This window comes from Daphnia pulicaria, chromosome 1, assembly GCF_021234035.1.
Source record: "Daphnia pulicaria isolate SC F1-1A chromosome 1, SC_F0-13Bv2, whole genome shotgun sequence".
In the NCBI taxonomy this organism is placed as follows: domain Eukaryota; kingdom Metazoa; phylum Arthropoda; class Branchiopoda; order Diplostraca; family Daphniidae; genus Daphnia; species Daphnia pulicaria.
This window is the reverse complement of record NC_060913.1, coordinates 41,539,890-41,564,779: the sequence shown is the minus strand read 5'-3', so window position 1 is coordinate 41,564,779 and position 24,890 is coordinate 41,539,890. Positions and strand designations below refer to the sequence as shown.

Below are 24,890 nucleotides of genomic sequence, written 5' to 3'. Positions count from 1 at the left end.
ACTTAATTAATAAATAATTATAAAACACCCATTGTGGCGATGTTGGAACCGATTGATGTCTGCTACTAACCAAGTTGTATTTTGAATGTTTATATTTTTTATTTTTTATTTAATGTTTGATTTTCATCTTTTAGGAACACGTTTCCCGAAGAAAAAATGAGTTTACGCTGTTTACTTTGTTTTAAAAAAACGATGATTCGACCTTCCATGTCCAGAAATGTACAATTGGGTAAACTTTGTAGCCGAATAAAACTGTGCTCCAGTCAGTTTCGTCAATTCACCAGTCAATCATGGGAACCAGTTCCGGACTTTGATTATCTTAGTGATCCGAAAAACTATCAAACTATAGAAAGCAACATAAAGTCCAGAAAAGGAACAGGAAGCATCGAATTATTTATGGAGTTGCTGTCAAAATTCAACAGCTCGCAATCAGCAGATAAAATGGAATTGAGAAAAACACTGTTGGCTGAAGCGCTTAAAATACCCAACAATTCACATCCTAGGTTGCATGCATATGGTGATACTCCTCATGTAGTTGAAACTCCAGGTGAAAAACCCAATTGGTCTTTCAAGCCACTAGAATTCCACTCGATTGCAAAAGATCTTGACCTTTTGAGGACTGAAAACTTGGGAAATCTCACAGGACCACGATCATATTATTTGATCAAAGAACTTGCCCAACTTGAACAGGCTTTAATTCATTTTACTGTAGATGCATTGGAAAAGAAAGGTTTCATCTTATACTCTGTTCCAGATTTACTTCATTCCAGGCTAATTGAAAGTTGTGGTATGGACACTAAAAGTGAAAGGACTCAGGTAAAAGCTCTATATTGCACATTTAAAAAATACCACAATTTAAATACTTCTTTTTTTCTTCAAGGTTTACAAATTGGAGCCCAAGTTCTATGGAGACATATGCTTGTCCGGTACGGCGGAGATGGCTTTAGCTTCTTATTTCACCGGATCAGCAGTGCCCGTTTCTGAGCTCCCAATTAAAATGGCAGCAGTCAGTCGTTGCTATCGCGCTGAAACTTCAAACGTCCAGGAGGAAAGAGGCATTTACAGGTACACTGGGCGGTTGATCCTTAATTAAAAGTTAGTTTGAAATCCGCTCCTTTCCACCTTATTCCGTGTGAATATTTATTGAGAAAATGAACAAGTTCTAATAGTTAGGCCAGTAACCCCCTCATTCTTTTTTTTCTGAATGCCAAATTTTATTTGTTTGGACAGACCAGGTGACATTAGTAGATAACTATCCATTCGTGGAATCTAGTGTCGTGTAGTTTCATCATATTGCGATTGTCTAGTAGGCCTATCACGTAGTTTAAACATATTATTGACACACGAGTTGAGATTTCTCATTGTGCTAATGCCTCCTTTTTTTTTGCTCCGGTATCAGAGTCCATCAATTCACCAAAGTGGAAATGTTTGGTGTGACGAGTGGTGAGGCAGCGGCCAGCGACGCTTTGCTGGAAGAGTTCGTCGCCATCCAGAAGGAACTTTTCTCAAGCTTGGGTCTGCACTACCAACTTTTGGACATGCCGCTCCACGAATTAGGTGCGCCCGCCTACCGAAAGTTCGACATTGAAGCCTGGATGCCTGGTAGGAACATGTACGGCGAGATTTCAAGTGCCAGCAACTGCACAGATTATCAGGCACGCCGCCTCAACATCCAGAGTATCGATTCGTCAGATACTCGGCGTTTCGTGCACACCGTCAATGGAACTGCTTGCGCCGTACCTAGGTATATATGGTTGATTTTTGTGTCTGAGCCTTATTTCTCTTTCCCTGATATTGATTTGTAACTATAGGACATTGATCGCTCTACTGGAGACGCACCAACAATCGAACGGCGAGGTGATTATTCCAGCGGTCCTTCAGCCCTACTTGAACGGAATGGAACGGCTTCGAAATCCGACTCAGCCTTTCAAAATGAAGTGGATTAAATCTAAAGCACAAAAAAACAAAACGAGTTGAGGGGGCAAAAAAGAAAGAAAGATATAAATCACCGTCTAATATTGATTTTGTTTCCTCTCTTTGATAGAATACACACGTTGACACACATTATTATATCAAATGAATTTTGATACGGAAACATTTTCACGTCGTCGCAGTTCCCGTGAGCTCTCGACCACACAAGTCGCGGGAATGGTTAGCAATAAAATAACAGGGGGCTTTTCTCTAAAAGGAAATTCAATCAAAGGGAATCAAATTATCGTGTTGATAATTCTTCCTTTAGCTTCACTATATATATCAAAAAAAGGGAAATCAAAATCGACAAAAAGAGAATTATAACATGGACACACGAAACACAAAATCGACTGGAATTTGCAGGAGAAATGTTCACACAACAATGTTATACCAATGAGTCATTACACAAGGAAGAACATTATTATTATTTAAAAGAGGGCGAGAAAAGAAAGAAACTGTACAAAAAATTCCTAATTTTCAGTTGTTTTCCTCCCATCTTCTTCTTCTTTAAAAAAAACAAATGAATTATTATTCTCCCTTGGAAGCAGCGAAATGAAAAAAAAAAAAAAAATCCTTTTTAAAAATCGTCGTGAAAATTGGAAGGACGTGAACGTCCATAAGTCGGGTATCGACCGTAGCTGGTAGCAGGCCGGGTAGGAGCTGTTTTGGACGACCGTGGAGCTGTACCGGAATTGGAAGTGTCATAGTAACTGCTATCCCACTGCTGATTGTTGACTGGCTGGCGTTCCCACTCTGATTTCCACGAGTCGTGCAGCTGCGGCCGGAAGTTATTGTAGTTGGTGTAGTGATTGTAATTGTAGCCGCCGCTGCTGCTGCCGTGAGTCCGATTTGACTGGTGAATAGCGCTGACTGATGCCGGTCTAGGGAGAGGCTGCACGCCGGAAATATGTAAGAAGAGAGGGATTTTCGTTAGCGTTTTGTTACATTGCGTGAAACAGAAATTGAATATTGGATTATTTAGTACCTTAATAGGTTTAGTAGGGAAGTTGGTACGATGGTCCCAAGCATCGGCAACTTCGTCGTTGTAGAAAGAATCGCCACCGGCATTATCGGCGCCGGACATGTGATTCTTATTCAGTTCGTTGAGCATTTCCTCCGTCAACGGCAGGGGTTTCCTTTGGTGCTGCCTCCTCCGCCGGATCAACTATTGTTTGCATATAACGAAGAAGAATGAGAAAAGCCATTAATAACCATTAGAAATACATATAGGGAGGTGGGTGGGGTAGGTTTTCTTTCAGACGTGCTGGTGGCGTCCGGATAATACATGAAAGACTGTTGAATGTTGGGATAGATGTGTAGTAGTATAACGATTCACGGCGTTTAACGACTTTTCCCGTCCGCAAGTTTACTTTTCTACCGCCTGCCATTGATGTGGAAGGTTTAAACTAGTAGATCTGTCGAAAGAGAGAGTTTATATTCTTCTTTATTTTTATCTGGTCGATTCTTTTATTTTTTCCTGAACCAAAGCTCTCCTCCAATGTAGAAAAGCTCTTTGATCTGTAAGTAGAAAATCTCGTCGCCTCTACCTACGACTCGACACGCAGTTCGCTACTGGGAATTCGGTGCAACAGAATCAACCCACAAAATAAAGGCAGACGGAGAGGGGAGAGCAGCTCTATAGCAAAAGGCCATAGATGCGAGATCAAAGAGTTCACTACCTAAGGCCCTCCCTGCTATACTACTATACTCTTTTCGTGCTCCATCTCATTGTATAGAAATGAGAATGTTACAGCTGGGGGGGAAACTGTTGCAGGCAACACAGCGGAGCAGGTGCATGAGCCTCGCAGCTCTTCGGCGAATCTCTCTCTATTCAAATGTGTGCGTACATGGTTCAATTTCCCCCCTAATACGATCGATTCAACTTAACGTGGTCCCCGGCTACACGGCAGCAACAACTGCAATGCAATCAATACTTGGATGTATACAATTTATTGATAGAAAAAGACAATACCATCGTTGTTCCAAAGGCGATGACGAAGATGAGCGAGGCTAAACCGACAACTATCACGGCAATCACCCACTCTCCAACTCCACCGGTGACGACTCTTTGCTTTTCACCTGACACGACCGGTTGCCTTAAAACTGGAAATGAAAAAAAAAGAAACATTTATGAAAATCGATTGAATGTATTGATTGATTTTGTCCCGGGCCCAGTTGTTACCGATAAAGTCGGTCGATTTGGTATCGACGGTGTAGTTGCCAAGTTTGAAATTCTCTCCTTCTTTGTCCAGGGACATGTGGAAATAGTTGCGAATTTCTCCCGTGTCCAAAATGGTGGTGCCGTTGAGATTCAGATAATAGTCTACCAAGACACTGCCGCGACTACATACATTGACAATCAAATAAATATTCATTATTATTACGCAATCACACTAATGGTGGGCAGATACATAATATACCCCAAAATAACAGACCGCGCCCCGTTTTGTCTATGCCCTTTTATCGAAAATCGTTTTAACACACACACAGAAAAAAGTGTACACGTCGCAGCGTAATTGATGGCGTTCACCCCTGAGGGACCAACGACTAACGATCAACCCGAGTAATCACTTGGCCCCCTTTTGTCTGTGTGTGTTGACGTCATCCGGCTCTCTCTCTCTACAGTATACAGTTCAGCACTCACAAGTTGCGACAACCCATCAGGGATTTAAGCCAGTTGCGTCACATCATCTAAACTGGCCCTCCTCTTATTATAGATTAGAACTGTATTGTGTTAAGTGCATCGCCATTTCGCATCAGAACGTCCTGTTGGACGTTGGGCAAACAAGTATACAGTATATAGGCAAACAACAAAGACAACCAACCTGAAAGCTTCGACGACAATACCGGCGTACCACGGAGCTAATGGTCCGCTTTGGTAGACGACGTCCAGCTGATAATAATAACGTATAATATGCAAGAAAGAGATGATTAGCGAGGGCATGATGAGATCAATGTCTGTACTATCTATTTTAGTAGTCTATATTATTATTATTCCATGATATAATGCGATTATAATATGTACCGAATTTTCGACGATGGCCGCCAATTGATACCACTCGCGGGTATTGTGATCGGACAATTCCGGCATCCAGTCGATACCGTCCACCAGACGGATGGTGCCGGCCAGTCGGCATTCTTCGCCGCATTGCCCGACGGTCGTCACTCGAGGAGTTGTTGTCGTTGTTGTTGTTGTTGTCGTCGTCGTCGTTCTGGCCGTCGTCGAAGTGGTCGACGGCGGTGAGTAAGGTTGCGTTGGCGGCGATGGCCATCCAGTGAATTCCGTCGTAGCCCTGGGAAATTTAAAAGATAAATAAAAATTTACATATACAAGCGCAAAGGGGAAAGTGTCCAGGATAAAAAATTAAAAATTTCCACCAATGATGAATGGAAGGTTGCCAGCAGGCAAAGAAATTTGGCTAGGTGTACCACCTTAATGAGGATTTATATATTTCTCCGAAAAATGAAATAGAAATGTGCACAACAGCGTGAATGTAAAATACCACCTCAGGGTTTAGTTGTTTTTTTTTTTTCTAGGCGAGACCCTGCCCCAGTTTCTACTCTCCTATGGGCTTCTCACGTATATAATAACAGTACATTTGGCTGTGTATAGATTATTATTAGACCCACCATTTGTATGTCTTCGGAGGTACAAAAAAGGGAGTGCTGGAAAAGGAAAGTGACCAAAGGAGTGGCCTTTCGTTTTCATCCTTATTTTATTATATACATAGGTATTTCATTTTATCTTTTTGTTCCCTTTTATAAGAGCGACACATGGACTGGAATTTTAAAAAATTATTATTTTTCTTTTTTCTTTCATTGCGGTTGGAATTTTAGACGGCGTCACGGCTAATTCATTAATTTCGTCACGTTTTCTTAATCTTGACAATCTTATAACTCACAGGGAAATTATTTCAAGGATATGACAAAACCTGAGAAGATTTCACTAGATAAAGCCTATAGTCAAAAGTTGTTTTTCGTCGGAGAATGGATTTAAATACATAAGGTTATAGCAGGGCGTCGGTATAAAACTTACCGAACTGGCCAGCCGGATTTGATTTCGACGGCGGATTGCGTTGGTTTAATTTTGGGTTTTTCGCTGGTGGTCGTCCGGGCCGGACTGGCTCTCGTCGGGAAGACTAGACCCTTTTTGGCCGTCGTCGTTGAAGGTTCGCTCGGTGAAGCTGTGGAAGTTTCCGCAACTGCGGATGATGATTCCGACGTGACGGCGGTGGGCGTGGTTTTACTAGGCGCCGGAGTGAACAAATGTTGTTTGAAATTAGGTGGCAATAAACCGCCCAAGTCGTCCATATTGGCCGTGTCGAATAAACCGGCGAATGGATTCTTGGCTGTTGTTGTTGTAGTGGTTGTTGTGGTTGTTGCAGATTCTTCCGTCGGCGGTGGCTGTTCCATTTTGAATCCAGGCGGTAGAAAAGCGGAAATGTCGTCATCTTTGATTGACCCCAAAATCTTGTCTAGCGGGTTTAGTACTGGAGGAGGAGGAGGACCCACTGGAGCTTCCGGAACAACTTTAGGAGCTTCAACTTCAACAGGAGCTACAGAAACTTGGGTCACTGGAGCGGCCGGTTCCGTAACTGGAGCAACAACTTGAGTAGTTACTGGAGCTTCTTCTACTTCTTTGGGCGGCTCGAATCCGGGTGGAAGGAGACTGGAAATGTCGTCCATAGCGACAACTTTCTTGCCAAACAACCGATCAAACAGCGACAATGTCGTCGTTTCGGCCGCTTCAGCCGCTGTTGTTGTTGTGGTCGATGGCTCCGCGGTGGAAGTAGAAACGGCCGCCACAGTTTCAGTCGTCGAAGATGTCGGAACAACTTCAATTTGTTCGGTCGCCGGAACGGCCGTTGTTGTCGTTCCCAAGAAATCGAAAGGCCGTTTGAATCCTGGACGGAATGGCGGGCGTGAGCTGGTCGGCGCTGCTGGAGTCGTCGTCGTGGCATTAGTGGCTTTATTGGCTTCCATGTTGAAATTGTTATTCAAATGCTTGTCGAATAAATCCGACTGGATCAGATCCAATTCGTCGTTACGGTTTTCCGGGGCTTTGGTCGGCTCAGGCAATAAACTGTCACCGGCCTGCTCTTCTTTGACCGGCGGTTGTTTCCCATCAACAGCAGTTGTTTGACTGCTGGCCAGATTGTCCGTCTTGGATGAGGATGAGGCGATAGCTTTACTCTGTCTGTCACCCGGCAACAAAGACCCTGCTGGACTCTCCGTCGTCGTCGGTAATGGGTCGACTGACATCTTTACGACTGTCACACTTCGACTGGTTTCCACTGATACCGTGTTGGGCGTCACCGGGTTGTTGCTGCTGGCCGGCAGGACGAACCCGTCCAAATTGGGAACAAAGACGATATTATCCAGATTGACAGACGACGTATTCCTACGACCCAGATTGAAAATCTTCAATTTGGAAGGCCCAGCACCACCGTTGTTGTTGTTGTTGTTGTTGGCAGTCGGCAGAGTCTTATTGGCCGGAGCCTCTTCAACCTGTTCGGCATCGATGGTGGTAGGTCCATCGGCTTCTTCCGCAGCAACGGCGGCATCTGTTGGCGGTTGGATGATGACGACTTGTTCGGTAACCGGTTCGTGGATGATTGGTTCATCAATGATGGGTTTGTGGTCGTTCTCCACCACTGGCTGCTCAACAGCCGTAGCAATGGCTTCCGTCGATGGTGGTGGTAATAATTCGGCTTCCGCTGGAAGCTCAGGCAGAGGAGCCGTAGAAGTCGATGGTTCCGGAATATTTTCCACCGTCGTCGTGGACAGAGTAGTCTCGTTGGTCGACTGGGTTGATTCACCTTCATCGACAACATCGTCGTAATAATATTCCACGTCTGGTTCGGTCGTGACTTCAACAACTGGTTCTTCTTCCGGTTTTGAAATCAACTCCGGCTGCTGGTCAACAGATCCTTGATTGTCGGTGACACTATTGGCCGCAAGAGCATCAACGTCCACTGGAACTGGAACAACCGGAGATTGGACTGTCTCAACTTCAGGTCGACTTTGCTCCGGCGTGTTAAACCGGACGGATTTGACGGTCGTCGTTACGGTTTGCTCGGGTGAATTAAACCGGAAATTACTCCGCACCCTTCCGGTCGTCGGAGCTGCTCTTTGAGTGGTGGTTGTTATCAGGATTTCTGGCTCCTCCTCGACTGGAAGAGGTCTGATTGGCCGTCGCCCACCGAAAAATCGGTTGGTAGTCGCCGGAGCGCGTGTCGTGATTTCTTCTTCAATCGTCTGCGGAGTCGTCGTGAATAACCGACCGGCCGGACGAGTTCGGCTGGTGGTGGTGGTGCTGGGCCGTATTGGGCGCAGGAACGGCGCCCGCGTGCGAATCGTGACCGGTTGTTGTTGTTCCTCGGCTTCGGTGGTGGTCAATGGAGCGGCGATGGTAGTCGAACGGAATCTTTGTCGGAAGCTTCCGGTCGTCAGAGCAGGTGTGTCATCGACCAGGAGGACCGGTCTCAGATTAGGATTGCTCTCACGGACCGGAGGCACTCGTCGCGGACTGTTGGGCAATTCCGTCGCCGGCGTATCGCCATTTGACAATGGCCGTCTCAATCTATTTCTCCGGTTGTTTTGGCTGTCGCGACCCGCTTCTTCCGGCTGATCGCTCAATACTTGAAGTTGGGACGGACGCGGAGTTGCCGGAGGTTCAAAGTTCAACGGCGACTCTTGCTGGATCGTGGGTCGGACACGCTGGAATTCGTCGGTTTCAATCTGAGCCGGAGGTTGAACTTCCGGAATCTCCTGGACAGGAAATGGAAGAGATTCTTCTAAAGGTTCCGGGGGCGGAGCTGACTCCTGGACGGGCTCCGGAGGAGAAGGTCTAGGCTCTTCCGTTTGGGGTTTGACCTCCGTCGGTGGAGTCTGTTGATGGAAAAACGGTGTCCGGAATCCAAGGGGAACCGGAAGAGGGAAATCGTGTATTTCCGGAAGCAATTCCAATTTCAATTCCGGTTGTTGGAGTCGATTGAAATTGCCCGCCGGGTTCATAGGTTGAACCTGGTCTCTGTTAAACTGGAACTGAACGATGGGCTTTTGTCGTTGTGGCGGGCCCGGCTGCTGGATCGAGGTGGAAGCCGGAGTTAGCCGGGCGGCGCCGGTGGGGAAAGCGTTGGCCGCCACTTCTGTGGGCAATTGACGCTGAGGATTGAATCCACTTTCTAACGTCGGATTGCGAATCGGCTGGCCTCTTTGAATGGATCCGATCGACGATGACGCCAGCGTCGACAACGGACTGACGGCCCGCGACTCGAAAATCGGATTCCGCGAATCCAACGGTTGGCCGCCGGAATTCTGCAGCGATGAAAAGAACAGAGCTTGACGACTGGGCGTCGACGCCGACCCGGCATCAGCGGCCGATTGCTGAGGTGAAAGCGACGGCCCGAAAAAGTTGATTTGCTGGAACGATTGCGGAGGATTGGACGGGAACGACTGGAAACGTAATGGTCGATCATCGCCAACTGTCAAAAGATAAAAAGAATACAACAAGATTACCATAACTGATATATATTTTTTCTTTTTACATATCCACCCAAGTCTATAAGGCTTTCTAGTCTGCGCGCCATTTTCAAAATAAAATATAAAAGATGTATGGTAATGGTTCTCGGCATAAGGGCCAACCCCCTTTTTCTTTCTTTTTTCCCTTATAGATCTTTTCAACATTATATAATACATGTGCGCTTTAAATTGCCTATTCACGCAGTATGGGGGTGGCTGGGTTGGAGTGGGAAATTCTAGTCCTTTTGAATATTGAAAAAGACGCGCGAGCAAATCTCCAAATTAGACTTTAATTTTTTCAATAAGAGGATTTTTGGGAGAAATATAAATAATCGATGGCGGACGATTGTTGCCGTCACCGTGGCTCGACACAATTCTTTTGCAGACGATTAGTATCAAGTCGAAATAAAAAGGAATCCGTTCACAATGGCGACTCATTGTTCGTTTGAAACGTGAGATGGATTGTGAACGAGTCATTTTCTCCTCTCTGCTCATTAGAGTTCCTCATTCTCTTCTCTGCGCCAGAGATTTTAATTCTTTGAGGAAAAAGTTAAAAAGAGAATCGGTATAGGTCAGCAGGAGCAGCACAAAGTTATATAGTCGTCGGCCAAATTGGTCTGCCGACTCACGAAAGAAAACAAAATAACAAGCGCGACTCCCGCTCACTGGCGTTTGCCCTACTTGCGACGCAAAAGGGCAGGTCTCGATACTTTTCCCCTTTCTCTCATTCCCCCGAAAAACTCACGTTAGAGAGTGGAACAGCCGTTTTCTCTCTCTCTCTCTCTCTGGCTGGCGAATAATATGTACGTATGTATAGCCTCGACCGGGAATCTGCGTGATTCCAACGACTCGCCTTCCATTCGGCTCTTCCATCCGACGGGCGTTTTGATATTCACCTAGCAAGAAGAAGAAGAAGAAGAAGAAGGAGGACGTATGCAAAATGAAGAGCAATCTATTTTGATGGATTTTCTCTTGTTGTTGTTGTAGACGTCACCTTTTTGTTTTTTTTAAATGGATGGCCAAGAGTTGTTTTTAAAAAGCAGCCAGGAAGAGAGAGAGAAGGTATCAAAGTCGAAATAAAGTTGTGCATTCTTCAGTCCCGAATGTCGGCCGTCCAGCCGAATAATTTTCCCTTTCTCTCACTCACTTGTTGTTGTTGTGTGGTGTGGCGATGGAGATTCCCGTTAGGCAAAAATGCACATCGTGAAAGTTTTTGTTTTTCCTTCAAATAAAAAGGGAGGATTTGTCAAGTGCGTGTACTGTGGATATATTTTCTCGGTTACAGACCATCAACCAGTTAGCCAAGTGGATATATTATACTACTTGATTACATAGTCTCTCTCTTGGTCTCTCTATTTTTTCGCGTTTCCCTTTCTTTTTATTCACGCTCGGAAGGAATAGAAAATCAGACCGGGAGATGATGACGACGACGCCCAGATATAATACCATGTGAATAACAAAAACATTTTTCTTTTTTCAAACCAATGGAGAGATTTAAACAATGGCCATAAGTGGTGATTTTCCCAATCAACTACACAAACGTTCATTAGATATATACCCCTCCACCGGTTTTTAACTTTAATTGCTCAAGAAAAAATCAAAGAAGAAGAAAATGGGCGGGAAATTTGAAATGGAGTAGTACCGACCTCATTTTCTTTCTTTTTTTCAATCGGAAATTTACGAGCCCTAACGACTTTAGACACACGGAGAGAGAGAGAGAGAGAGGAAGACGTTGATTATAACATTTACCTCCCACCAGACTGAAAACATCTAATGCATGTTGTGTGTGTAGTACCGGTTATGATTCTTTCCCGCTGTTCGTGACCGAGTTCAAAGAGCTCAACTCATCTACACCAAACAGGAAGCTGCCGGGGTGATTGCCGGAGAGATGTAGGTCGGGAGCGTGATGAGAACTGTAACAATTTCAACCTAAATAAGAAGCTAGCGTGACATCCTTCCAGAGACGCACCACGGCATCAACCGTAACAACAACAACAACAACCCCCCCAAATAAAAATCTGAATAAAAGAGAGACATTCCGCATTTTTTCCAGCCATTTGAATTGTTCTCGCATGACTCTATAATTTTCCGGTTCTGTTCCGAGTTATTGTGACCGAAATGATGTCGTCTCCTAGAGGGGATCGATATCGGATTTCTCAAACTCTCTCGATTTTTCTGCCCGTGATTGGCGCAATGCCCAAAAAAAAAAAAAAAAAAAAATCAAAATCTCCGTGAGCGGCTCTCTCCTTTGCGGTGGTGAAGATGTATAGACATACTATATAATGCCTAGCTCGTCTATACACATGTGTATAAACGGGAGAGAGAGCGGCTTGCGCTAACGGCGGACACGCAGGGAAGAAGGGGAAAAAAAACGAGGGTAATTGCCATGGCAGGTGAACTTTTTTTCTTGTTGTTGTTGTATATATCATATAGGCGCAAACTATACATATAGAGGTGTTTTGAACGCGTGCAAAAAGGAAGAAGAAGATTGAAATTGTCGGCGGCGGTTTTGCCAGTGGCTTTCTAATCACTGTATCGTATTACTGGAGAGACGATTTCAGAGCCAAAAAAGTTTCCGGAGATGAGTTATGTCTAAACTATCACGAACACAGGCACTCAAATGGGACGGGACTATATGAAAGGAAGGAGAGAGAGAGTCTATCTCATCCCTTGTAAGGCACACACACAACCTGGGAAAGACATCCTTGTTAAAAATGTTTTTGAGAGTGATATAAACCGCGTAGAAATTGCGCAACGATTGACTGGCTGATTTTTATATTCTTTGATCAACCAATAAAAAAAAAGAAGAAGAAAAACGAAATTTAATTCAGAGATGAGCCAATAAAAATGGAAGTAAAATCGTTTTCCTTAGAAATGGCCACCCGAAGGCTCTATTATAGACAGTTGGTCATACACCCATCTGAAAGTTCAATTAACCTCAATCGAAAGCCAGTTTGCTGTTTGAAGGGGGGAGCTAACTCTCCACAACAATGACATAAAGAGGTTAGACTTTTTAAAATAGCCAAAAAAGGTGTACGCACACATGTAAACAACAACATTTCTCTTTTTTCACGCGGGACGGTTTTCTAGTTAAAAAAGAAAATAACGTTCCAGTCTCCATTTCTTGGATAACAACAATATAACTGGATCATCCATGTAGGGTGAACGTGTACAAAACATTTCCTACTAGTATTTTATATATGTATTTCCCGGCCTAGTTAAATGGTTCAAAAAATGCGGATAACATCACGTAAGAGAGAGAGAAAGGCCAACCCGTTGTTATTCGCTCCGATTCATCCGTGCGGATCGCAACACTTGAAGAATTTTCACTTCCGGAAATAATTTTTTTTTTTCTTTTTTTGTTTTAATAATTTTTTCGCTTTGATGGATGTTGGAGAGCGCCGGCATGCTGTATCCGACCTCATACATGACCCCTTTTGCTTTTGCGCTGCGGGGCGAGAGCTCACGTGACCTACTTCCGCCTTCTTCTCTCTTTCTTTTTCCAGCAGCGCTGTGCTGGAACATTCCGTAAAGCCCATCACCTTTTTCTTCTCTTTTCATAAAAGCCGAGAGTCTTTCTCTCTTTCTTTCGCTGAGTACAACTACATTTTATTCCGATTGAATCGGTGAGATGCCAACAACAAATTCGCCCGAATTGCTCAGACGTTGTGACCTACAAAAATAAATCTCAGACGCGCAAATGTTACACAAAAAAGCTTCAAAGAAGAAGATTCTTTTGTGGCATTTGAATTGAAAACCCCCCCGACTGTGACCGTGACTCTAATAGCGGAGTCAGCCTCGGCCAGCCTCCCAATAGTGACGGCCAGCTGGGCACCAGAGAGAAAACCCAGACCTCTTTATGAATCAAACAATCAAAATAATTTCTCCTTGGAAGAAGAAAGAAGAAGAAGAAGAGGCTGCCAATAATATTCAGCTCGAGAGTTTGATGATATTTTATGACTAGAGAAAAACTTTCTCGGTCGAGTCTGCTGTGTTGTATAATATACCTTTCAGAGTGGCTTTCCCGTTGATGCTCACGCTTTTTACCTTTATACATTTTTTAAAAAAAGCCGGCGACTGCGTGACGGACGATCGCCAATTCAATCGACAACAATAAGAGAAAAAGTTTCGACCAGAAAAATGTTTTCTTTTTGGCTGACAACAACTTTTTTAGAAATTAATTTGAAATTAATTAATAAGACAAATTTTAAAAAAAAAGATGTGTGATTAATTGATTAGACTCGTTAAATTGGCCATTGTACGGTTTTAACTTTCTCTCTCTTTCTCTAATAATGACAATTCCGCCGAAAACCGCATCATATTGACAAGGTCTAGTTAATCCATCGCCATATTTGGTGTGTGGTCTACATTATAATATCGCTCGTGAGTAATCGTGAAAAAAGAAGAAAATGAACGATTTCGACAGGAGAAAAAATTTAAGCGTGGGCGGTTCGAGGACGAAATATGGCGCCCGCCGGATTAAAGGTGCGCCGTGCCTCGCATCCGTTTAAAGGTCAAAACACGTCGTCACGAAACGAGCCAACAACAACAAAAAACAAAAGTGGTATAGACATAATCATCTTCTCTTACCCGTCCGTTGCGACATTGCGCCGCCGATGCAACAGCAGAAGCAGCCCACAAGAAACAACAACGTCAACCGTTTCATTTTGCTGGATGGGATGGTCATCCGGCCGGTCGGATTACGACGGCCAACGGACGTGATGACTCGGGTCATCCGACACCACAACAACCTCCAAGACAATAATCTCTCGATTCAATTTTTTTTTGTTCAATTCACGAAATTTGAATCGACACTTTTGCGATGAACAGACACACACACACAAATTTGTTTCTTATTCAAATTTCCTGCTAATGGCGGCCGGCATATCTCCTCGTAATTCCGATTGGAATAGCTTTTCAAACCAGAACGAAGTAATTCACCAATTATTCCACGTGTCAACAAATTGTTGTTTCAACAACAGCACAGTTGAACCAAAAAAGTTATTGAGCAGGAGCGACGTCCAGTGACTAGCTGCTGCCGCGAACGCCTTGGCGAAACTGGCCCCAAAACATTTTTCCAGGAGAGAACCTTCTCTTACCTCCACCAGTCTCTTTTTACAGAAAGGAAAGTTGTTGAATTTCCCCTTCAGTATATTTATTCCACCTCCCTCCTCCTTCCATACCTGAAGAAGAAGAAGAAGAAGGGGGGGTTCTCTACTCCCACCTTCACCATCTCCTCTCCCCTCTGGGCTTGTAGATATCTTTTTATTTACCAGGTGACGTCTTTTTAGAAGGTAAAAAGAGAGAGAGAGAGGGGACGCTTAGCTCTCGGATTTTTTGAGCTGTGTGTGTGCGTGTCTTCAGGGTCATTGGTAAAGCCCCCAGACGCTAAATATGCTGATGTGCCAGGTGAATAAGAAGGTAAGAAGTATACGACTATTGAGACTTTCGCTTAATAAAATGGGATGTTTTTGTTTGAGATTTTTATGCTAAAATAATAATAATAATGGAGGAAGGGGCTGCAAAATATTCATCCCTTAGGGTACCAGTTCTCTCAGGTCAAATGGATGCACCTTACGGATTGCTAAATAACCTTTTGGTTATAATAATAATTGATGTCGAAGAAAAAACATGTGGGTCCAGTTGCATTATTGGGATATGACAATCATTTGCATCCGAGTTCCATGACCGACCATGAACACACAAAATAATTTTGTTTTTTCTTCTTTGCAGCGTTATTACCCAACCTCCTTTCTTCTTCTTCTTCTTCTTCTGCTGGGAATCAAAATCAGATTCCTCCCCCCTCCTCCGGTTCACGACTTTCCTGTTACCAAGAGAAGGAAGGAGGGGGGAAAAATGTACAAACAACAATCGAGAGTCTCGGTTGACTCAAAAGACCTTTTGAGTTGTATATATACATATAAAGGAATAAGGCGTTATGGCTAATCAACAGCAAACAGACGAAAAAATATAAAACCTCCTTTTTCAATTCTCTCTCCTTTCTCTCTCTCTTTTTGAATAGGTAATTTTTGTTTCGTTCAGTTTTTACCTGTCGTGTCACGATCGACCCTGCCAGTTTTTTTTTTTTTAATGCAAACAAATCTCCTGGTTGGCTCTAGAATCACGATGCTTTTTTCAATTGTTCAATATGGCGACGTTTTTCTGCCTTCACCTGTAACGCACAGCTCGTCGACATCAGACACGCAATTTCTTGTCAACTTGATGAATAAATGGTCTGCTCCGCGGATGTTTTGTTGGAATTTTTGTTTGCCAAACAAATCTACACCGGATATTATTAGACATGCGGTAACTCACGCTAACTTGTTTTTTTTTTAGGGGGGGGGGATAGCGACAGTAGGAAGCCATTTTTGTTATTTCGTTCAAATAAAATAATTCGTTCGGGAGTCACGAAATTGTTTGAGTTGGTGTCCTACACGTTCCGCCAAGTTTCTCAGAGGTCCACGTAATCCATTTCAAATAGGAAAAGGGAAAAATACGGAAAAATATGTATGGGGGATGTGTTATATTTGAACCCCTTTGGGTGGCACATACTATCTAGGCACATAACCCGAGGAAATAAAAATGGAAACCAACAACCACCCCGCTCACTTCAAACTGTGTTTACGATCCATTGTTATTATATATACCGTTGATTCTCTTATCTCCGCGACGAATCTGTCCAGCCCCTTGAAGAAAAAAAATAAAATACCCTTTTTTTCTCCCTTATACACACAGGTAAAAGGTGTAATTTTTTAAAAAAAGAAAAACTTGTTTTATATCCTTTTTTCTTCGTCTGCTATATCCGGGTATATCCGCGCTCGTTATGAATAAAATAGACCCCAAACAAGATTTTCCCCTTTCACCCCAGCGTGAAATATAACAATATTATTTTATGAAAGTTTATACATCTCTCTTTTTTTCCGTCTGTGTGTGTGTTTGTATAAAACAGGTGATTTACGACGCGACATTTCTTTCTCTCTCTCTTTCGCTTATTTCGGAATGACTTGGCGCATATTATATTTTACAAAGGTGACGAAGAAAAGTTCAAATACCCCCGCAAAAAAAAAAAAGACCCACACGTGTGGGTTGGCTGAATATTATTACAACTAAACTATCATGGCAATTTGGCTGGCGGCGCACCTGTTTTGCATCTTCACTTTCGCTCATCCTTTTTAGACTTTCGCTCGTCTTCCGGTCGTTAAAAGGACATGTAGGCGGAGAAGAAGAAGTGTGTGTGTAGCTCAACGATATTTCGTGAAAGAATATCTAACGGCGGAGGGGGCGCTAGGCTGTTGCTGATTGCCGACGACCTTGTTACACTTTGAGAGTGTTGGTTAACAATGGCGGCGGCCCCCCTCCAAACTTTCGCCCGTTAAATTGCATAATTGTTAAATTTCGCCCGTCGTCAGTAAGGCACACGCGCTCAACTGTTTTACACAATTTATATATTCGATTGCGTCAAGACTCTGACGACGCAGTTGTTGAGATGAGATTCCAAATGAATGAGTCAACAATGTGTGCAGTAGCTACAGGATCCGCTATCCGACCGGATACAACTCGTCCTTGAAGGACAGAATGCAGGTGCTGGCTGCCCAGGGAATTGAGGTTAAACTCTGAGCTCAATCTCTTTTTTGAATCTGGCGCCTCGCATGTTCGACAAAAGTCTCAAAAAACCCTGTTTAGACTGCTCTTTGTACACGGTTGTTATTTATTTTCCAAAGACTACAAGAACCGTAAATTAGGGCTCTAACGGAGGTACATATACTGCTGTATAAGCATTCACAAATGGATGTTGTTTTTATCCTCCGAGAAAGATAATTCACCTGGGCTATGCAGCGCACAATTATCATCGCGTATATACCTATGCGCAGGGAGACATCGTCAATGGCTCATCAGCAGAGGGAAGGACATTTGACGAAAGTCTAAAACACAAAATTGCGGATCGTAAAACAACGACCATCTCCCCCCCAAACCAATTTGGGCCAGCCAAACGGCCATTCGAGCAGCCATAAATGACTATATGGTATAAAAGTTAGTGGAACAAATTACGTCACAGTAGTGCTATGTGACAATATAAATTCTCCGAAATTACTTTCAATCTACTCTCCCAAAACTGAAAAAATATACACAACCAAACAAATAATGTTGATTACAAGAAAAAATGTGTGGCCTTATCGACTGTTTTGGCTTTGACAAGTCCTAGTTCTCATCCAAAAGTCTAAGTTTCATTTCAGAATTTAGCCAGCGTGTTATTATAGTTATATACACGCCAAAAAAAAGGAAGGACCGGTTGCTGTGCTGTGCGAGTTGAACAAGTCCAACACACCAGCGAAAGATCGGCTCTAGCATGTAATGTATGTCGCGTTCTAAATAATCTAGACCAAATCCACCGAAAATGTTACACCCAAATGATTTCCAAAAAGTTATACGGGACTCATGAAAGTCACCGGTGGCAAGGTGAGGGCGTGTGCCTTTTTCTTTTTTTGCAGCAGAGAGAACTGCTGCTGCTGCTGGCCTTGGAGATTTTTTAGATTCTCTCTCTCAGCCAGAGTGTTGCTGTGTCTGCTCTGCTGCTCTACGTGTTCACTTTGTTTTATTGTGGCACGACCTTCGTCTATATAACGGCTGAGCAGCTGAGCTGCTGCTATTCCATTTTTTTCTTTTCTTCGTAGTCCCCCAGCAGCAGCAATGGCCTTACACCATAAGAAGAAGAGAACCCCTTTTTGATCTGTGAGCTTATATATACTATATGTGTGTAGTATGTATCTCATCAAATCAGCGGCCAGCGTCATGCTGCGATTGCTGGGCAAGGCCACAAATCTGCGCTATCCCCCCAGCGCAGCACCTATTCCATTTGAGCAGTTCTAACTAAAGAATGTCAAGAACAAGAAAAATAGGGAACCACTATATAACAAATGACATTCTATGCGGGATGCATTTAAACAATAGTAGAGCCATGCACGTTTAGCGTAGGAGGAGGAGGAGGTAAAAGTAAGAGACAGGAAATGCCAAACTGTCACGAGTCTTTGAGCAATGATCACGGCTGGCCAAACTTTTTTAAGTTTTTTTGGTCTTATTGTATCCTTGAAATTGACTGGCTATACAACTGCCGGTACCTGTTTACCCTCAAATTCTTTGACGTTATACATATACCCTTGAATCCTTTTGTTCGACAAATCTGTGCGTGTACATTGGCATCAATCATTTGGGCTGATCGCCTTGAATGTGGACGACATCATGTGCGGAAATGTTCTAATGCTGAATCCAATCGCGAGAATTCATTCCGCGCAGTCGTATTAAAATCGGAGGGTTTCGTCACATTCGAGAATTTCGAAATGATTTCATTTGTTTAATTTATTCAGACCCCGCAGTACTATGAGTCAATGCTGCGCGGCGTTTACAAGTACAAAATAAAAAGGTGATAAATTATGCATAGAAATGAAGTGATGAAAGTTTAGAAAATCAAACAGCACTTCTTCAAACAGTTTGAATAAGCGAAAATTTGATATACCAGCGTGCGGGATTATTTGTCAAATGTCAGCAGGTAGGCCCGATGATGAATGCTGGTGAAAGTGCACACACACAGTACACCGTAGAGAAATGATTCGTTTCTAATTTTATTTATGTATGGACGTCAAGTCATTCATCGTCATCTATAGTCGGAGAATTTTCCAAGGAAATCTCCATTCCAGCTCTCCCCGGCAGCATTGCCGTGCATTTACATGCTGCACACATTGGACGAGGGTCTAACAAAAGCGCCCAAACGGAGATTGCGATGACTTTTTTGCTGATCAATGCGATCAATGCTGCTCGAGCGCATAATATATATACGCAGCTATATAGCTCTCCACCAGATTAAGATCTGCACACAGTATATGTATATATATATACACACAAACAGACGTCGTCGTCCTCCCCCCCCGTCTATACGTAACATACAATGGGCGACGAAAGGACCGTCTAACTTATTCGGGAGTCGTGAGCTGCGCTATCAATCAATATGATTGCGGCGCGCACTTTTGTTGCCCGCTTCCTTTCACGGCGATGCAACATCTCCACGAGATATGATGAAAGAGGAAAATAAAAAATATATAAAATAAAATAAAATATATTATACGCGGAATGTGCGCTGAGCAAGAGGGGGGGGGGGGGAGTAGAGAGAGAGAAAGTATAAAACTCGGGTGTCCTCCTCCCATCAACTTTTTGTTGGAAAATGTCGGGGGAAAGCACAGTCATGGAATAAATAATAATAAATCTAAAGTTTGGGATTTTTAAACTTTTTCTTCCATATATATATCTACACGGAGAGATGGACAAGTATTTCATGCCATTTTGTTTGGCGCATAATGCGCAGTGTTCGGGGAATGTATCGTTATTACATTCCAAAAGTTCTTTCATCGCTAGACGACAGAGGAAAAACAACTGCTGGGAACTGTGCCGTCATCTAGAGACCGTTGATTCAACTCTATTCAAAAAAGGAAAGTTTCAATAGTCAGTACCTGGCGATTCCAAGTTTGAAAGTCCTACTGGTATTAACTGCAACAGCAAGAAAACATGTATATGATCGACAGACGAGGTTTGCGTGTGTCTATTACATGGCCTTATGATATTTTTTTTGTCCCAGAATTAATTTGGCAGGTGTGGTTGAAACAAAAGCGACGGTTCGCAAGAAATTTTTAACAATCAATTAAGAGTTTTTCAACAAAAAAATTTAAATGAATGAAAACAAAATATCGATTCCTTTCTCGTGTCTCAAGGTAAAATAGAAAACCCAGACACAACCTGGCTAGACGGCGATTGCCAGCCGGAGGAAATGATGATATATATATTACGAAAATAAAGTGCAATGTAGTCTACGTAATAACTGTTGTACTATCGTTATTAGAAACACAGAGTGCTGTCTGCAAAAAACTATCAGGACGAACGCGACAATATTAGGTCCATTTACGAGTTCCTTGGATCATTGATCAGAGTCCCGATTTGATATATTTGTAGACACAAAAAGGAGTGAAGATAAGAACGCGTTGCTAGGCTCCTATCTGCCCGTCTCGAGATGACGCAATAGTCTTGCATTAGCTCTTTTTCGTACCTCACGTGCAAGAGCCTGAGGTGCGGCTGTACGTGAGAGTCGCCAGTTTTCTCTGCGAGATTCGAAATCTTTTTTAAAAATCATAACTCAATCGCTCCGTTGAAGTAAACGTTTCATCTTCTGATTGCATCAAGGTTTGGACGTTGTCAATAGTTTTTGCGAAAAGCATTGATTTTATTATGGGTTTATTTAAATTTTTGTTGTTTATGATTGGATTTGTAAAGAATGAAGAGCAGAAAACCAATAGCCATTCGTATTCCGCTTGACGTGGCTCACTTAAACAGATAAAAAGAGATGAGAAAGTAGCGATGCCAGTTTTTTTATCCATCTGACGGACGATAGACATCGAAAAGATTGAAACGCGTGTGGGCCTTCGTTCTGCTTCGTTTATTCGAACAGTACCGACCACCAGATGGCAGCAGATAAAACTAAATGACGTATCTTTCGCCAGTCTTTCAGTTGTTTTTCTCTGTAAAACCAGTTAGAGGGTCCGCCATCTTGTCGCGTTTGTTTTTATTGAGTTGTTATTTCGTTTGTTGAAGATCTGAAAGAGATCACGAAATTCCCATTTCTCGTTCGCCAGTTTGATTGAATGTGTATCGAATTTCGGCAGAGAACATAGTCTAGCTGTTGTCGTTGCTCGTGCTGACCGATCTGCAGTGACGGAAGTAGGAGAGCCCAGTGTGAAGGGCGAATCTCCGTAGAGCAAATTACTTAAGTCCTGACGTATATTAAGTGTGTATGTTAGCAGTTTTAAGTATTGCTATAAATGATCAGGATTCAATAGGTTTCTTGACTGTTGGTGTTGTTGACGAGTTCCGCTGCTGAATGGGCCCATAACTGATTCCTCTATTTGGGGTTTGCCCACGCTGAAGACACAAGAAACAGCAGAAGTAGACAGCTTTTTTGAGAATTTCTTGTAGGAGTTGGAGTTGTTTGAATCTTTTTGGGAAAATGGGCAGCACTAGAAAAATGTTTTCCGTATTTCTCCTCGCATCAGCTGTGCTACTTTTGTCAAGAGGTAAACAATTGTTCCACATTACTTCATTGTCATTTGAACAACTTCAGTTTGGAAATCTAACAATTTTTTTCCATTACAGTCTCTCCAGCTGAGAGTTCACTTATAACCACAAAATGTGAATATTATAATCATACCATTTGCCAAGACACTGGAAAAGGTTGCAATGAAACAGAGTATTGTGAAGTTGCCGAACCCAACAAAAGAAATCATTGCTATGTTCTGTGGCAAAATTCAAGCAATGGAGAGCTTCAAATCAAATTCAAGGTATGTTGTGTCTTAATTGAGGTCAAACAATGAAAGCAAAATTTTTATGTTTATTTGTTTTGTGTGCGTTTTTATTAGGGCTGCTTTTTGAACAATTTTGGTTGTTACAATCAGTCCAAATGTGTGGGTCAGAAAGAAGAACCAAGAAAAAACCTACTTTTCTGCTGTTGTGAAGGTGATTATTGCAACAGAGAATTTTCTTGGGAGCCCCTAGCAACAGAGACACCACCCACTATTGGTATGTAACTTGACACATTTCTCAAGATTGACAATTAACCATTAGCCAATTATTTTTCAGAAGGTGCTCCCCCTTTGAGAAGTTCTCAAAAACCAATTTTGAACACACTCATGTACACACTGGTTCCAATTGTGGCCATAACCTTCATGATTGTAATTGGGTATTGGATGTACCGTCGTCAGCGAATGGCGTACTTCAATGAAGTAATCATATTTTGTATATACTAATGTTTACTGTTTCTAATCGTGGAATTTTGGAACTAGTTACCGACCACTGAGCCTCAAGCCATCCACCCTCCATCGCCAACACTGACCGTAAGCCCTGTGCAGTTATTAGAAATCAAAGCACGAGGTAGATTCGGCGCTGTTTGGAAAGGCCAGCTGAAAACCGAAACTGTGGCCGTCAAAATTTTCCCATTACAGGTATCTACTGTTAACCACTTTGACTCCACATTTGAACGGGATTTATTCAGACTTTTTCACATCGTTCGCGTTTATTTTCTTCCCCATCTTTTAGGACAAACAATCTTGGCTCGCCGAGCAAGAGGTTTTCAAACTACCCCAGCTTGATCATGATAACATTCTTCAATTCATGAGCGCTGAAAAGAGAGGGGATAGTCTCCAGACAGAATTTTGGTTGATTACTGCTTTCCATGAGAAAGGCTCACTCTGCGACTATCTTAAGGTATGTTTTAGCTACACTATTCTTATGTTTCAAGGATTTATTTTATTCTCTGCTGTGCAGTGCAACTCATTATCATGGACGGAACTGTGTCGCATTGCCGAAGGGATGGCCAGAGGACTGACTCACCTTCACGAAGAGGTCCCTGCTACTAAAGCCGATGCTTGCAAACCTGCCGTGGCTCACAGAGACTTCAAATCAAAGAACGTACTGCTCAAATCAGATCTAACCGCTTGTATCGCCGATTTTGGATTGGCTCTCATTTTCTACCCTGGAAGACCCGTTGGAGATACTCACGGACAAGTAATTTACTCGTCAAACAAATTCATACAAAATTCAAAAATGTTTAATGGAAAACATTGTCCTTTTCAGGTGGGCACTCGTCGATACATGGCACCTGAAGTATTGGAAGGTGCCATCAACTTCAATAGAGATGCATTTTTGCGAATCGACATGTACGCATGTGCTCTTGTACTATGGGAACTTCTTTCCCGTTGTCGAGGACAGGACGCACCCGTGCCAGAATACCTCCTTCCATTCGAAGAGGAGGTAAATAATGATGTCCCCATCAATTTTTATCGTCAGCCTTTCTAAACATCAATATTCAAATTAGGTGGGGCAACATCCGACGCTGGAGGACATGCAAGAGTGCGTGGTCCACCTCAAGCGTCGCCCCGTGCTGAAGGAAATGTGGAGGCAGCGCCGTGGTATGGACATCTTGTGCCATACCATCGAAGAGTGTTGGGATCAGGATGCCGAAGCCCGATTGTCAGCGTCTTGTGTGCTGGAGCGTGTTACAGCTCTGACACGACTCTACCCTACGACTACGTTTAACAGCGGTCAGCCAGTAAGAATCCCTGCTTTCCTTCCACCTCCTCCGCCCAATTTGAATTTGGCACCTAACCACAACAACTACACAACCATGAGTACCGGCAGCGTGGGGCCTATCCCCCACACAGAGTCGAACATGTAGCATCCCCTCCCTGGTTAGGAGTGAATGACGACTACTTGTAACGCCAACGTACCTGCCGCGAAGTATATAGAAGTGCATCAAGTGTCTTGTGAGTTTTGTGTCAGGCTTTGTGACATTTGTTTCTCTTCTCTGCCTTTCTAGCCTCGACTTTTTTTTCCTTTTCTAAATTTCCTTTTTTCTTCTTGTGTATTATTTTTCTTCACTATTGTTTCGTTCACTTTGAGGCTCGTTCATCGGCCATAACTGTAACCAACACTTATACTTCCTTCTACGAGATCCCTCGTCTGACAGGTGAAAGGAAGAACAAATTGTCTGCTCCGATATAACTGGATAACCCCGTTCCCTTCAAATCCCTTTCCAACGATTGAAACCTAAACGTCGGCAATGTAACCAACAAGAAATTGGTAACGAAATGATTTTAAAAAAAAGTGTGTGAAATACTCAGGGATCAACCGTCAGGCAGCCCCATTCCACCCCTTCAGTACTCAACACTCGAATTCCTCCACTCCCTGCAATATACAAAGACTATTAGAATAATACCGTGGCTCTTTTTAAGAGTTTTCTTGAACAATCAACAGCATGTGCTCCACTTTTGCTCCGATCCGATTTGAATAAGCATACATTTTTCAGAGCATTCAGCTCATACTCCTAGTAAACGTGCAATAGTCCATCAATTCATTTCCCTGCTAGCCATTTGTCCTCCTTCCCACCTGCCAGTCGTACGTATCTACGTACGAATTGTTTGTTTGTTTGATTTTTTGTTTCTTTTTCTTCAACGTAAATCCAACTATTTTATAACTTAGATAATTTGAGTCGTACTTTCTGCTTCGTCCATTTAACTAAAACATTTCGTACGAAGTGTAAACGTGTAAACCCTTCGATTCCCCCAAGGTTTCCTCTTCTAGCGTTATTCATCCCATCGATTACAAAACTTGTTATGTATACTTCATATGTTTGCAATTTTTTTTTTTGCTAACCACTCAAAAAATATGTACAATTTGACATCGATATGTTTGTTAAAATATGTTTCGCTATGCCCATCGTGGTGCAGTGGGATTTCGCTCCAATTTCATTTATACAAGAATCATCATCTGTGCTTTCGACAACCTATCTTCTCTCCCTAACCACG

General features: G+C 43.0%; 3 protein-coding genes and 1 pseudogene across 7 annotated transcripts; 2 read left to right on the top strand and 2 right to left on the bottom strand.

Moving 5' to 3' along the window:
- The window catches only part of LOC124320441, a 313,411-nt pseudogene that overhangs the window by 123,262 nt on the left and 165,259 nt on the right, over nucleotides 1-24,890 (bottom strand).
- LOC124320362 (serine--tRNA ligase, mitochondrial-like) lies at nucleotides 31-2,064 on the top strand. Of its 3 annotated transcripts, none has more exons than XM_046783218.1 (5): nucleotides 31-73; nucleotides 135-816; nucleotides 881-1,065; nucleotides 1,400-1,744; nucleotides 1,812-2,064. In XM_046783218.1, exons 2-5 carry the CDS (start codon nucleotides 157-159, stop codon nucleotides 1,975-1,977), a joined length of 1,356 nt encoding a protein of 451 aa, XP_046639174.1. In that variant the 5' UTR covers nucleotides 31-73; nucleotides 135-156; the 3' UTR covers nucleotides 1,978-2,064. The 3 variants fall into 3 exon arrangements, with proteins under 3 accessions (XP_046639174.1, XP_046639176.1, XP_046639173.1); XM_046783220.1 differs by lacking the exon at nucleotides 31-73 and having other exon boundaries at nucleotides 80-547; nucleotides 755-816; XM_046783217.1 differs by lacking the exon at nucleotides 31-73 and having other exon boundaries at nucleotides 80-816.
- On the bottom strand, nucleotides 1,997-14,599 carry LOC124320222 (proline-rich protein 36-like). 2 transcript variants are annotated; one of them, XM_046782976.1, is made up of 9 exons: nucleotides 14,086-14,599; nucleotides 6,008-9,458; nucleotides 4,997-5,264; nucleotides 4,797-4,864; nucleotides 4,154-4,314; nucleotides 3,944-4,074; nucleotides 2,957-3,136; nucleotides 2,725-2,863; nucleotides 1,997-2,694 (listed from the first exon to the last, which is right to left on the bottom strand). In XM_046782976.1, the coding sequence occupies exons 1-9, from the start codon at nucleotides 14,228-14,230 to the stop codon at nucleotides 2,549-2,551; spliced, it is 4,689 nt and encodes a 1,562-aa protein (XP_046638932.1). In that variant the 5' UTR covers nucleotides 14,231-14,599; the 3' UTR covers nucleotides 1,997-2,548. The 2 variants fall into 2 exon arrangements, with proteins under 2 accessions (XP_046638932.1, XP_046638931.1); XM_046782975.1 differs by having other exon boundaries at nucleotides 1,997-2,863.
- On the top strand, nucleotides 20,752-24,178 carry LOC124320323 (activin receptor type-2A-like). 2 transcript variants are annotated; one of them, XM_046783157.1, is made up of 9 exons: nucleotides 20,752-21,605; nucleotides 21,685-21,869; nucleotides 21,948-22,107; nucleotides 22,171-22,310; nucleotides 22,371-22,529; nucleotides 22,624-22,791; nucleotides 22,852-23,091; nucleotides 23,161-23,337; nucleotides 23,402-24,178. In XM_046783157.1, exons 1-9 carry the CDS (start codon nucleotides 21,539-21,541, stop codon nucleotides 23,759-23,761), a joined length of 1,656 nt encoding a protein of 551 aa, XP_046639113.1. In that variant the 5' UTR covers nucleotides 20,752-21,538; the 3' UTR covers nucleotides 23,762-24,178. The 2 variants fall into 2 exon arrangements, with proteins under 2 accessions (XP_046639113.1, XP_046639112.1); XM_046783156.1 differs by having other exon boundaries at nucleotides 20,755-21,605; nucleotides 22,168-22,310.

Bases quoted from the DNA above. Each gene is read 5' to 3' on its own strand.
- LOC124320362 (XM_046783218.1), top strand. From the start codon at position 157: ATGAGTTTACGCTGTTTACTTTGTTTTAAAAAAACGATGATTCGACCT. The intron at 817-880 runs GTAAAAGCTCTA...TTTTTCTTCAAG, and splicing joins CTAAAAGTGAAAGGACTCAG to GTTTACAAATTGGAGCCCAA. The intron at 1,745-1,811 runs GTATATATGGTT...TTGTAACTATAG, and splicing joins ACTGCTTGCGCCGTACCTAG to GACATTGATCGCTCTACTGG.
- LOC124320222 (XM_046782975.1), bottom strand. From the start codon at position 14,230: ATGACCCGAGTCATCACGTCCGTTGGCCGTCGTAATCCGACCGGCCGG. The intron at 9,459-14,085 runs GTAAGAGAAGAT...ATCTTTTGACAG, and splicing joins CGCAATGTCGCAACGGACGG to TTGGCGATGATCGACCATTA. The intron at 4,075-4,153 runs GTAACAACTGGG...TTTCATTTCCAG, and splicing joins CAAATCGACCGACTTTATCG to TTTTAAGGCAACCGGTCGTG.
- LOC124320323 (XM_046783156.1), top strand. From the start codon at position 21,539: ATGGGCAGCACTAGAAAAATGTTTTCCGTATTTCTCCTCGCATCAGCT. The intron at 21,606-21,684 runs GTAAACAATTGT...TTTCCATTACAG, and splicing joins TGTGCTACTTTTGTCAAGAG to TCTCTCCAGCTGAGAGTTCA. The intron at 22,792-22,851 runs GTATGTTTTAGC...TCTGCTGTGCAG, and splicing joins CACTCTGCGACTATCTTAAG to TGCAACTCATTATCATGGAC.